Source organism: Babylonia areolata, chromosome 3, assembly GCF_041734735.1.
Source record: "Babylonia areolata isolate BAREFJ2019XMU chromosome 3, ASM4173473v1, whole genome shotgun sequence".
NCBI lineage: Eukaryota > Metazoa > Mollusca > Gastropoda > Neogastropoda > Buccinidae > Babylonia > Babylonia areolata.
In genome coordinates this window covers 12837879-12850824 of record NC_134878.1, presented here as the reverse complement: position 1 = coordinate 12850824, position 12946 = coordinate 12837879, and the positions used below count along the sequence as shown (strand labels likewise).

The 12946-nt window shown below is 42.5% G+C and overlaps 1 protein-coding gene across 1 annotated transcript in view; it reads left to right on the top strand.

Moving 5' to 3' along the window:
• The window catches only part of LOC143280455 (uncharacterized), a 115941-nt gene that overhangs the window by 30439 nt on the left and 72556 nt on the right, over nucleotides 1–12946 (top strand). The window contains exons 13-19 of the mRNA XM_076585105.1: nucleotides 1872–1999; nucleotides 2848–2939; nucleotides 4642–4733; nucleotides 7247–7363; nucleotides 7933–8077; nucleotides 9941–9972; nucleotides 12640–12706. Of these exons, the coding sequence (XP_076441220.1) occupies nucleotides 1872–1999; nucleotides 2848–2939; nucleotides 4642–4733; nucleotides 7247–7363; nucleotides 7933–8077; nucleotides 9941–9972; nucleotides 12640–12706 (673 nt within the window). The remainder of the gene's footprint in view (nucleotides 1–1871; nucleotides 2000–2847; nucleotides 2940–4641; nucleotides 4734–7246; nucleotides 7364–7932; nucleotides 8078–9940; nucleotides 9973–12639; nucleotides 12707–12946) is intronic.

Here is a 12946-nt window from a genome sequence, read left to right as displayed (position 1 = left end):
TATAGGTGTTTCATATTTGTTTTGCTTCATTTCCATTACTGTATGTCTCACATACCTATATGCCAGGTACTTAAGAACAGGTTGAGTGATTATGGATGGGGCTTTATACTGTCAGTCAGGACGTGATTACCATTTACTGAAGGACATGACACGTGATGATGGATGGCGCCTTGTTGTGTCAGGACGTGATTACCATAATTTACTGAAGGACATGACACATGATGATGGATGGCCCCTTGTGTCAGGACATGATTACCATGTACTGAAGGACAGGATGTGTGATATAGGATGGGGCCTTGTTGTGTCAGGACGTGATTACCATTTACTGAAGGACATGACATGTGATGATGGATGGCCCCTTGTTGTGTCAGGACGTGATTACCATGTACTGAAGGACATGACACGTGATGATGGATGGCGCCTTGTTGTGTCAGGACGTGATTACCATTTACTGAAGGACATGACGTTTGATGATGGATGGATGGCACCTCTTTGTGTTATTGCCATGTATTGAAGGACAGGATGTGTGATTATGGATGTTGTGTCAGTCAGGACGTGATTACTGTGTACTGAAGGACATGACGTGTGATTATTGATGGCACCATGTTGTGTCAGGACGTGATTACCATTTATTGAAGGACAGGATGTGTGATAATGGATGGGGCCTCATTGTGTCAGTCAGGATGTGATTACCATGTACTGAAGGACAGGATGTGTGATAATGGATGGGGCCTCATTGTGTCAGTCAGGATGTGATGACCATGTATCGAAGGACAGGATGAGTGATGACGGATGGCGCCTTGCTGTGTGTGTCAGGATGTTATTACCTTGTACTGAAGAACAGGATGTGTGATGATGGATGCGGCCTTGCTGTGTCTGGACGTGATGACCATGTATTGAAGGACAGGATGTGTGGTATAGGATGGAAGGCGTTTGTTGTGTCAGGACGTGATTATTGTGTATTTAAGGACAGGATGTGTGATCATGGACAGCGCCTTGTTGTGTCAGGACGTGATGACTATGTATTAAAGGACAGGATGTGTGATATAGGATGGAAAGCGTTTGTTGCATCAGGATGTTATTGCCATATATTTAAGGACATGATGTATGATCATGGATAGCGCATTGTTGTGTCAGGACGTGATTACTTTGTATTTAAGGACAGGATGTATGATCATGGATAGCGCCTTGTGTCAGGATGTGATTACCATGTATTGAAGGACAGGATGTGTGATACATAATAGAAGGCGTCTTGTTGTGTCAGGACATGATGACCATGTATTGAAGAACAGGATGTGTGATTATTTGAGTCTAATTTGCTGTAATATGAGGGATGCGCTACGTTTTCCAGTGTTTGTGTATATGTGTTAGTGGAGGTGCTGTGTGTGTGTGTGTGTGTGTGAGTGTGTGTGTGTGTGCGCGCTCGCACGCGTGAATTTGTGATTGTGTGTGTGTGTGTGCGCGCAGTTCATGATATGAGGATGGTGACTGTTTCTTCATGGCGATTCTTTTTCTTATGATTGTTGCTTCTCTTTTGTAACATGTGATTTGTGGAGCGCCATGAGTGATTTGTTTGTTATTTGAATTTTCTTGAGAATTGTTGTTTCTTTATCGTCAGGTTTAATTTGTGAAGCGCTGTGAGCCTTTCTGTGGGGGAACAGCGTTGTAGAAGAGCATTATTATCCTTATTGTTATTATTATAGATGGCGCCTTGTTGTGTCAGGACGTTATTACCAAGCATTGCTTGACATGATGTGCGACGATGAATGTGGCCTCCTCGTGTCAGTCAGAACGCTATTTCCATGTATCGAAGAACAGGATGTGTGATAAATGACGGCGGGTGCCTTGCTGTGTGTGTGTGTGTGTGTCAGGACGGGGGTCTGTACACCAAGCTGTACCTGTGCCTGTATCACATGGTGTCCCAGCTGACCAGGCTGAGTGAGACCAGCTCCTCCTCCAGCCACTCCACCACTCCACCACTCTCCAGACTGGCCTCACAGTCAGTACTAGTACCCTTGCGGTGTTTTTCTTCTTAAAAAAAAAAAAAAAATTTTTTTTCCATTTCTTTCTTTAAAAAAAAAAGACAACTTTTAGTAATGTTGTTTTTGTAAGTTTTTTTTTTTTTTTTTCCCGACATTTCATTCTTGCAGATGCTGGAGCAGAATTTTTTTTTTTTTTTTTTTTAACCCCACTCACAAACTCACTCACTCCTTTTCCTCTTTCATTTCTCCCCTGCCACGTTCACCCCCCGCCCCCTGCACACACACCCCCCCCCCCCCCCCACCACTCTCAACCCTTCTGCACACTCACCATTTCTTCAGCAGACTTTTTCTTCTTGGAATCTCTGGGTCAAGATGGGTTGTCGATAGACCATGGATAGTGTTCCACTAATTAGCAGTCATACCTGCAGCTTTACCTTAGTTGAAAAACCAAACCAAACCAAAACAGTGATGATGCATGCATTGATCTTGGTATGATCTGGTGTTTTCAGTGCATGTTTTATTGAGGGGAAGCTGTTTGCCACGTGTGTGTGGTTGGGTGTTAGTGAGTATCTTGTGTATTTATGTGTGTGTATACATGGCTGAGTGCATATTGCAGGGATGTGTTTTCTGGAGGGTGTCATGGGTGGGTGGTTTCCATTGTTCAGGTGCGCGAGTGTGTTCTGGCACGTGCTTCTGTGTGTGTGTGTGTGTGTGTGTGTGTGTGTTGGAAGGTGGGGGGGTGGTATAGATAGGGGAGTGGGGAACAAAGTGTTTAAAGTGCTTTGAGCAGTATTTCTGGAGAAACATGATATATGAATGTCCCTTATTATCATTATTAATTATTGTTATTATTAATGTGTTTCAGACTTGAAGACTACAAATGTTTGCTGGCGACAGAAGTGGTGCAGCTGATGTGCATCGTCCCCTCCTTCTTTGATTACCTTGACAGAGACATTGGTCAGTGTTCATTTGGGTTCTTTGGGTTGTGTGTGTGTGGGGGGTGGGGTGTGGGGGAGGGTTATGCATGTGTGTGTATGGGGCTGAGGGGGCTTGTGTGTTATGTGTGTGCTTGGGTGTGTGTGCTGTGTGCAAGCATGTGTGACTGTGAGCGCATGCATGCATATGCACACATACATATAAAAATTGCTGGTTTATTTGTGTTTGTTTATGAATTTCATTTCATGTTTTTTGGTGTGTTTTTTTTTTTCAATGAACTATGCCACTCCCACAGTGCCTTTCAGTCTGCCTAAGGGTACCTTGTGACCATAGTACACTTGGTGATAAAGACATTCTGTTTTATTTCTAAAGATGTGATTGTGGTTTAGACGTGTCGTAGAAGTGGCAGAATATTGCCATGTTGTTGCGTGCTGGTTTGTAAGAGAAGTGGTATGAGTGGCATGCATTGTTTCATCCTGAACGTCGTTCGGTGATGGAAAGATTTTCAAGTGTTGATTTCCCCTTTTAAAGCATGGGGATTTTGTTAACAGTCGCACTAGCTGGTTGATATTCATTATCCTTTTAACTCATGGACATTCAGAATTTGTCTTGAGACTGTGTGCAGCTGAAGTCTGTTGTCTTTCAGTTATCTGCATTGAGGTAACAGTGGCTATTTTTTCTTTAAAGATGAGATATTTCGAATTTGACAGTGGTGTCATGTAGTGTTAGGGTATTCATTCTGTACTCTTCTGTAACTCCTTTATATATTTCATTTTTAATTGAAAGACAGTTCCTTTTATTTGTAGAGCCTATGTATGGTATTCAGTTTGAAGATGCCAGAGAGAGAGAGAGAGAGAGAGAGATTAAAACCCAACATTAATTCAGCAGAGGCATACTTATTAAATTGCTGCTTGTCCCTAACAATACTACATTTTCATTTACCTGTCCAGTGTCAGCAAAAACCTTCATCCCAAAGAGGATGACAATTTTTTTTTTCCTGAGATGATGATAGAGAAATGAATCACCTCACTGAACAGTCGTGTCTGTCAATGGCCATCAGAACAGCAGAGGAGGAAACTGCTGTCCCAACTATCTGGGCTAGAATTTGATTATAGTGGAGAGTGTCTTGCCCAAGTTACATCCCCACTCTCTTGGCCAAGAGGGTTTTAGGACAGCCCCAGGGCTGCAGCACTAAGAGCCAGTGCATTTTTGCCTCCTGAGAGGCAGCTCTCACTTTGCTGTTGGCGCAACTGTAAACCTACGTCAGTCTCTGAAAATTACAGATGACGGGCGCAATAGGCGAGTGGTTAAAGCGTTGGACTGTCAGTCTGAGGGTCCCGGGTTTGAATTTCAGTGGTGCTTGGTCGGTAAAGGGTGGAGATTTTTACGAATCTCCCAGGTCAACATATGTGCAGACCTTCCAGTGCCTGAACCCCTTTGTGTGTATATGCAAGCAGAAGATCAAATACGCACGTTAAAGATCCTGTAATCCATTTCAGCGTTCGGTGGGTTATGGAAACAAGAACATACCCAACATGCACACCCCCGAAAACGGAGTATGGCTGCCTACATGGTGGGGTAAAAACGGTCATACACGTAAAAGCCCACTCGTGTGCATACAAGTGAACGCAGAAGAAGAAGAAGAAGAAGATTACAGATGGATTAAATGACCTGGGAAGTGCAGTGGCCTCCAACAGTGTTGTGATGCTCTGTGTGTGTGCAGGTGTGATGAACTTGGTACGGATTGCGACTGCTGACCCCGACATCAACGAAAAACTGATCCAGATCTCCAAAACAAAAGAAGAGGACGAATCGGTCAGTGGATTGCTTCAGCTGTTAAGTTTGCTTTTTAAAAGTGGGTCACTTCAACTGTTTAACTCATTCTATACTGCCTGCTGACTTCCTTCATCGTACTCTCTGTACTGGCCGTTTGTTTATGTTACCAAAAAAATATCTAAAAAAGAAAGAATGCAAGTACATACAGCTGTGAAATTTTGTGTTGATATAAAGCTTAGAATTGACTAATATTGGACAGAGTTTTAAAGCACTCACTGTATCATTGACTGATTTATTTTATTTTGAAAATTTTTTTGTTGAAAGCTACGCAAGTGAGTAGCCTTCTTTGACTGAGAGATTGGTTTAACTTGGTAGTCATTATAAACAAATCCATGTTTTTCACAACTGACATAAAGGGGGGTGGGGGGAGTTTTTCTCATATGACAGAAATTTCACAAATATGGTCTTTTGTAACTAGACACTTCCTAATTGTAGCAGTTGAATGGGGAAATGTGTGTGCACAGTGGATATCCACTTTAGAATCAGTATCAATGTCACCTGGACACATACAAACTGATACACACACACACTCACTCACATACAAACTGATACACACACACTCACTCACACACATGCACATGCTGTACTGGCTATTAGCGTGGGGTACTAAAAATATTGGAAAAATAGAGAAGTCTTGGTGCCAGTCTCGCATGAGAAACTCCGGAAACTGTTTTTTATTCAAGCTTTGGCCTTTAGCGACATCAGCAGCTGCTGCATGTTTGTCTGCTGCTGAGTCACTGTCTCTGAAACCATGTGTCTCACCACCAACACTATTGCCACTTTCATCCTCGCTAATACTGTCGTGGGACCACCCATCAGTGTCTAAAGATCCATCATCATCTTTATCAACACCAGAGCCAGCAGTCGTGACAGCATCTATCACTTTCCGAAGGGAAACACTCTGAGTTTGCTTTCAGCTTCGAGCCACAGTATTTGCCGAAGTTGATGGAGACGCCATCTTACTGAGCGAGCGAGTGAGAAGGCAGAGTTTGGTGACTGTAAGCACGCATGTATTCTGCTCTAAACAAAGGCATTCTCAGCCACAATAAGAGTACAGGTGCACTCTTTGGTGACTGTAGAACAGAGCTGTGCCGTTTAGTTTCGCACAAGACCGTTAACCTCTGAACTATGAATTTTTAACTCTATAGCGTACCACAGTAACGAAGCGTTCTGTGCATGAGGTACGCTATAGCGTACCTTAGTATAGAAAGAGTTTAAAATGAATAAACGAATAAGTGGATAGCATATTCTCAGATTCAAATGGAATAAGAGTAAATGATGGTCACATCGGTGGCAGGGAGGGAGTATATATATGTGTGTGTGTGTGTGTGTGGGGGGGGATTGCGGGGGGGGGGGGGGGGGTTGGGGGGGGGGGTCATTTTTGTCTCTCTGACTCTGTCAGTCTCTCTTTCTCACTCTTGTCTCTCAGGAATACCTCTTGAGACATTCAGACATACATGTATTACATTTTAAGGCTGATACTCTGTTGTCACAGAGAGATGAACTAACTGTCTGTTGGTCTGGTGGGTCTGCTGCTATATCCTCCCTTTTTTTCTTTTTCATGTGTGGCCGTATATCTTTTTTTTTTTGTTGTTGTTGTTGTTGTTGTTGCTGCCCCATCATCTGCACCATTTCAGTGGCATTACTCCCATGCTGCTCATTTAGATTCCTCCATACATGGCCACACCTGGGTTCGTCCGTCACAGTTCCAGCGTCAGCAGTCCGCAAGTAACCATCGATGTTAGGTCACCAGGAGGCCACACACCAGAGACCCTGCACTGCTGTTGAGTCACTTTGGTGGTGTTCAGTGGTGCCTGTTCTGATTTAACGTACTCAGGACACCACCTACTAAGCCCCCTACTAACGACAAAAATGGCTTAGTTGCGGAGCCAGACTGAGTGAGCATCCCTCCCAGAGTGGAGACCGCCACCACGTCCCTCAAACAACAGCCCCCCATGAATCTGCCGACTCTGAAGACATTGACAGGACTCACCCCAAGCATGGAAGTTGAGGGGTATTGAAACTGGGGTCACCAAGAGAGCAGGGTATGAAAGGCCACAGACTTTAAGACTTTTTTGTTTATATTGTTGATGATGAAGGAGGAGGAGGGTGACGATGACAATGATGATGTTGCTATGGAGATCCATTTTGGTTTGGGACTGCGTGACAAGGCTATACTCTACATTTCCTGTCATAATGATATCCTGGCGTCAACCAGGCCCAAGTGATACAGACACTTGCAGTGCTGGTCAGGTAATTAGAGCAGCACACCCAAAGACGCATCCTTGAAATGGATGACACTTGACTGTGTGGTCCCAGTCTCCCCATTTAAGCCCACAGCACACTCAACTCTGGGTAGGAGCCGGCCACGGGCCAAAAAACCCACCTCCGCTGGGATTCGAACCCGCGTCCTCCCAGCCGTCAGTCCGCGACACTAACCACTTCGCCACGGCGGCTGGTAAATATATTCTTCTTGTACCTGTGTCTGTCAGTCCCAGAACGCTATCTTCAAGGAGATGGCGGATTTCCTGCTGATGAAAGTACAGGAGCAGTTACAGAACCTCACCAACAAACCTACCATCATGTCCACTTGTGACCGCATTCTCTCGGTGAGTGTTTGTCAACTGGCTTTTCGGTCAGGGTCTTTTCTGATGTTTATTTGGTTATTTCGAAGTAGAAATGACAGTAAAAGTCCTTGAACCCAACAACACAATTCCATGAACAGAATATTTACTAATAAAGAAAAAGAAGTAAAAAAAAAAAAAAAATTGTGTATGTTGTGAAGAAAATGATTGTTTTGTCAAACTGAGAGTTAAAAAATTAATTTTTTTTCCATTGTGTTCTAAGAACCTTGTCTAATTTTGATGAGTAAAAGTAACATACTGCAGTTATTTGTTGCTGGTTATTGAATACTCATGGTTGTTTTTAAAATTCTGTTGCATTCTGTTATATTTATTGTATAAAAAGTGTTTTGGTAGTTGAACGGGGAGGATTGGATGAATAATAGTAGGAGGGTGTGGTTCGATTTTGTTGTTGCTGCTGAAAATGCATTCTGTTTGCTTACAATATTTCAAGTTGAACATTTGGTTTTAGTGGTCTGGAATTAGTGCTCATATGAGTTTTTACGTCAGGTTCTTTCCCTTGTTTTTTTTTTTTTTTCTGCCTCTCTCCTGTTTAGAAATCGGATGCCTTGCCAATGAAGGGAGAGCACAGTCCATTGTGCAAAGCAGAGTACTTGGTGAGGGGAATGAATTCCCCTGATGACGAACCCCCTGCTGTCAACCCGCGGAAAATGTCTGCCAAGACCCGTGCAAAGTTTCCTCGTAAGTTTGAAACACAGCTGCATGTTCATGACACATGTATAGACACAGATACTGACACCAACACATTCGCAGCGGACAAAACACACAGACACAAACATGCACAGAACACGCACACATAGAAATTCATGTATATGTGCACATACTCACACACAGACACAGACACACACACACACACACACACACACACACACACATATTAGTTGCTCAATAAATTCTTAAGACTGGGCTTTCTTATAAAGACACCCATAAGTTGTTTCTAAAGTCTGCTGTCCAAAACAAACTGCACTTTTTAACTCACTCAGTACGGCCAGTCCTCTCTTCTCCTCTACACAGACCCCTCGGATGTCCAGTGGGTGTCTGAATGACCCAACCTTTAGCTTCCGTCATCAGAATTGTGGTATTCTTTGTCAACATTCACCTCTTCAGTATAAGAGCCTTCCACTTGCAATATTTTGATGATGGTAATTGGGGTGAAACGCTGTTAACGTCGTCTCTTTCAGCGTTCGTATGGAGAGAGTTAACCTGTAGAATCAACATCATTGTTTACTGCCACAAGCTTTCAGTCTTATCTCCAGACTTCCTTCAGGCAGAACTAGAGTGGTTCTTTGTGTCACATTTGGAGACAGACCTTCAGATATAAACCTTGTTGGGAAGATGATATGCAGAACCCATCAGACTTTTTTGTTCAAAGTCTTCAATTTATGTCAGTTCTTAATTTTGTAGGAAGATGCTCTCGAACCCAAAGGACAGGTTCATTAACCTCATCACAAAGCTTATTGGGGAAAACATGTTCAGTTTTTTGTTGTCCTTTTCTTTATGCACAAGGCTAGGTTCTTTGCATCATCTATAAACTTCTGTTAATCTTTGTCCTAGCTTAGAGTTTTCCAAAGTGATTTCATCTAGAATCTTTGCTACATTTTCCCCAAAGCTGTTTTGTTGTTGTTGTTGTTGTTGCTTCATTTCTCCCAATGCTGTTTAGGATTTGCTGGAGTTCCAGACATTCTCTTTCACTTTCCACAGCATTTGTCAAGTGATACTCAGCTGATTACTGTCTCTTACATCTATAGGCAAGTCTTATTTTGTATTTGTATTTCTTTTTATCACAACAGATTTCTCTGTGAGAAATTCGGGCTGCTCTCCCCAGGGAGAGCGCATCGCTATACTACAGCGCCACCCATTTTATATATATTTTTTCCTGCATGCAGTTTTATTTGTTTTGCCTGTCGAAGTGGATTTTTCAACAGAATTTTGCCAGGAACAACCCTTTTGTTGCTGTGGGTTCTTTTACGTGCGCTAAGTGCATGCTGCACATGGGACCTCGGTTTATCGTCTCATCCGAATGACTAGCGTCCAGACCACCACTCAAGGTCTAGTGGAGGGGGAGAAAGTATCGGCGGCTGAACCGTGATTTGAACCAATGCGCTCAGATTCTCTCTCTTCCTAGGCAGACGCGTTACCTCTAGGCCATCACTCCACTATGTCAGTGGATTAGTGCAAGGTCTGCTTCCAAATGTGAGATAGAACCACCCTCATTCCCCCAGACGAAAAAGTCTGGGACAAGATTGAAGGTTCGCAACTGTGACCAACTTTGGTCAGAAGTATCTCTCGCAAGTTTTCTGACAGCTGTTTAAATATCACATTTTGATGCTGGTTAATCAGAATGAAGAGATTTCCAAGTTTGTAGACCATTTTTTTAAGTTTGTGAATTATCTACCAGACTCTGAATCAGAGACTAATGACAGTAATTTGCATTAGTTTATTATGTTGTTGGTTTGTTTTTTTTAGAAGCATGAATCGGACAATGTGTTTAAAACTTTTTTTATATAGTTTAAAAAAAAAAATTGTGTTTTGTTTTTGTTGCAGACCTTGGAGATAGATTACTCCTTGGGCCACAGGTATGATGGGTTGAATAGAAATACTGTATGTGTGTGTGTGTGTGTGTGTGTGTATGCACACATATGGTTAATTCTGAAAAAAATGGAAGAGTTTTTAAACCCTTTTTGGCCCTTTAAGGTCTTCTGTTTGTGCAGCCTTTCCAGCCTGGCATGTTTTGGCCTGCCCGCATCAACGGGAAGGGGTGCTTCACTTCAGGCACAAATTTATAGCATCCGCTCAACCAGTAGCTACCTAACTCCACATTATGACTGAACTGTAATTGTGACACAAATTGTTGAAGTCTCAAGTCAAAGGATGTAATAGTATACTTATAATTTTAAATCAAACACAGAAATAGAAAAAAAATGTCAGCTTCTGTCAATGTTGAAGGTTGTGGGCTATCTTCTCGACTGAAATGTCAGTCACTTTTGTCTACACTGGTTGCTAATTTCATCTCCTTCACTTTCCCATGAATTATCGAAAGAATCATAAGACAAATCGTCACTATTTGGGTTGAATTCGCTGCAAGAGTCCATCATAATTTCATTGAGCTGTAAAGTGCGCGGTAAGCCTTTGATGTTTTAACATATCGATGCAGAAAACTGGATAAAAAACACACTAATCGTTCAATTTTTGGAGCGAAACTTTGCGTGCCAGTGAGGAAGGAAGTTAAGTTGGAGTTACTTCCCATACCTAGCAGTTTCATGCATAATAATGAGCTGACGAACCGGTTTAGATAAACAGGTTTGTTTACCCACCTGTCAGGTGGGCTCAGGTGGAGAATGGCGATCAGTGGTGCACACCTCTCAGGAGGGCTCAGGGTTGAATGAGTTATGTGTCGTTTTTACTTTTGCTCAGCAAGTCATATAGTTAGAAACAGCAACAAAAGAAAACAAACAAACAAGAGAGGCAAGGCCTTCAAGAAGGACTGAATTTTTCCTATTTTTATGCCAAATTTGGTGTCAACTGACAAAGTATTTGCAGAGAAAATGTCAATGTTAAAGTTTACCACAGACACACGGACACACACACACACACACACACAGACAACCGAACACCAGGTTAAAACATAGACTCACTTTGTTTACACAAGTGAGTCAAAAAACCCCAAAAAACCAAGCAGAACGAAATCACATTCAGTGTACCAGGCTTGTTTCTATCTTATTCACCTGTGTTGTAGCTGTGTGGAGAAAAAGGTTTGGTTTGGTTTGGTTCATTATTCTTTAGGGCTGCTTTGTCTGGTTTTCTGCCAGTGCTTCTTCAGCACCTCTGACACAGAGAAATCTGCTTGTGACAAAGAGCAACACGGTACAATGCAAATGTGATACCTGTCTGATCCAAATGGAATTCCAAAAAATTAATGCCTCTAACAGCTTCCAAAACAAACAAAAAAACTTGTCTGTCAGTGCTTCTCAGCACCTTTCACAAAGAGAAATAATAATAATAATTATTATTATATTTATATAGCGCTGATTCTTGTGCAGAGGCAAATCAAAACACTTTTGCACCAGTCATTCAAACGCATACATAATTCTAAAACTGGAAAAAAACTGAAGACAAGGAAGAGGCAGGGAAGGGAGGCTATTTTGGGAAGAGGTGGGTTTTAAGGCCAGACTTGAAAGAGCTGAGTGTGGAGACCTGATGAAGCGAAAGATGAAGTTCATTCCAATTACAAGGTCCAGAGACAGAAAGAATGGCGGCCAACAGTCGAGTGTTTGAATCTGGGTATGCGTAAACAGAGTGGATCCGAAGCCGATCATAGAGAACAAGATGGAGTGTAGAGGTGAAGGCAGCCACTGAGATAGGAAGGGGCAGATTTGTGAACACATTTATAACATGTGCTGATCTTGTATTTTATTCTGTGTGAGACAGGGAGCCAGTGGAGATGTTGCAAAAGAGGAGTGATGTGCTCAGATCTTTTCTTTCTGAGGACGAGTCGGGCAGCAGAGTTTTGTATGCGCTGAAGGGACTGAATGTGTGAAGCAGGCAAACCAGACAGTAGAGAGTCACAGTAGTCAAGATGAGAGAGAATGAGAGAAATGACAAGTCTAGATGTTGCATCAGTGGACAGATATTTCCGGACGGAACTCTGTTGTGACAAAGAGCAGCACAGTACAGTACGGACACAATATCTGTCTCTGTTCACTGCCTGTGTATCTGTCCACCGCTGTCTGCCCCCCAGGTCATTTGTGTTCCTGTTTCCACATGTTTGCTTGAGTTCCCATTCACCACTCTTAATCTGTGCCTTTGGGCATCTCGTGGAGCGCTAGCCTAATGTGGTTCAGATGAAACAATGACCCAAAGTGCAGGCACTTGTCATACTTAAAGAAAAGAATCCTCTCCACGAAAGGGTTGTTCCTGGGAAAATTATATATCAAAATCCAATTTGAAAATAAAGCAAATACACTTGCTGACAGAAGAACAAAGAAAACAGCAGAACGGTGGTGCTGCATTGGGGAAATATTCTGTCCATGGGGAAAACAGCCCAAATTTCAACTCAAATAAATATGTTGTGACAAGGAACTGATACACTACAATTCTGTGTAATGTGATGCCAAGCAAAATGCACAACACTTTAGTACAGTACAGTGCAACACAGCACAGTACAGTCTGTGCATCTGTACTCATTGCTGTAATTCTGTTGTACATGCTCGTTACTTCTTCCTTTTCTTTTTTCTCTTTTTTAGACCATTGGGAAAATCATCTCCTTGCCTCAGCCTACCATGGCCTTGGTCATAATCGATGCTGTACCCGGTGAGGTTTTATAGTGTGTGTGTGTGTGTGTGTGTGTGAGAGAGAGAGAGAGAGAGAGAGAGAGAGAGTACATATGTGTGTGTGTATATATTGTGCGTGAGAATGAGAATGTTTGTGACATCGATTACGTGATCTTTATCTTCACCCAGCATATTCATTCTCTGCATGTGTAGACCCACGTTAGGGGTGCAGGCAGTGATGGGTTTGCACATCTGATGACCTGGGAGATTGGAAAAAATC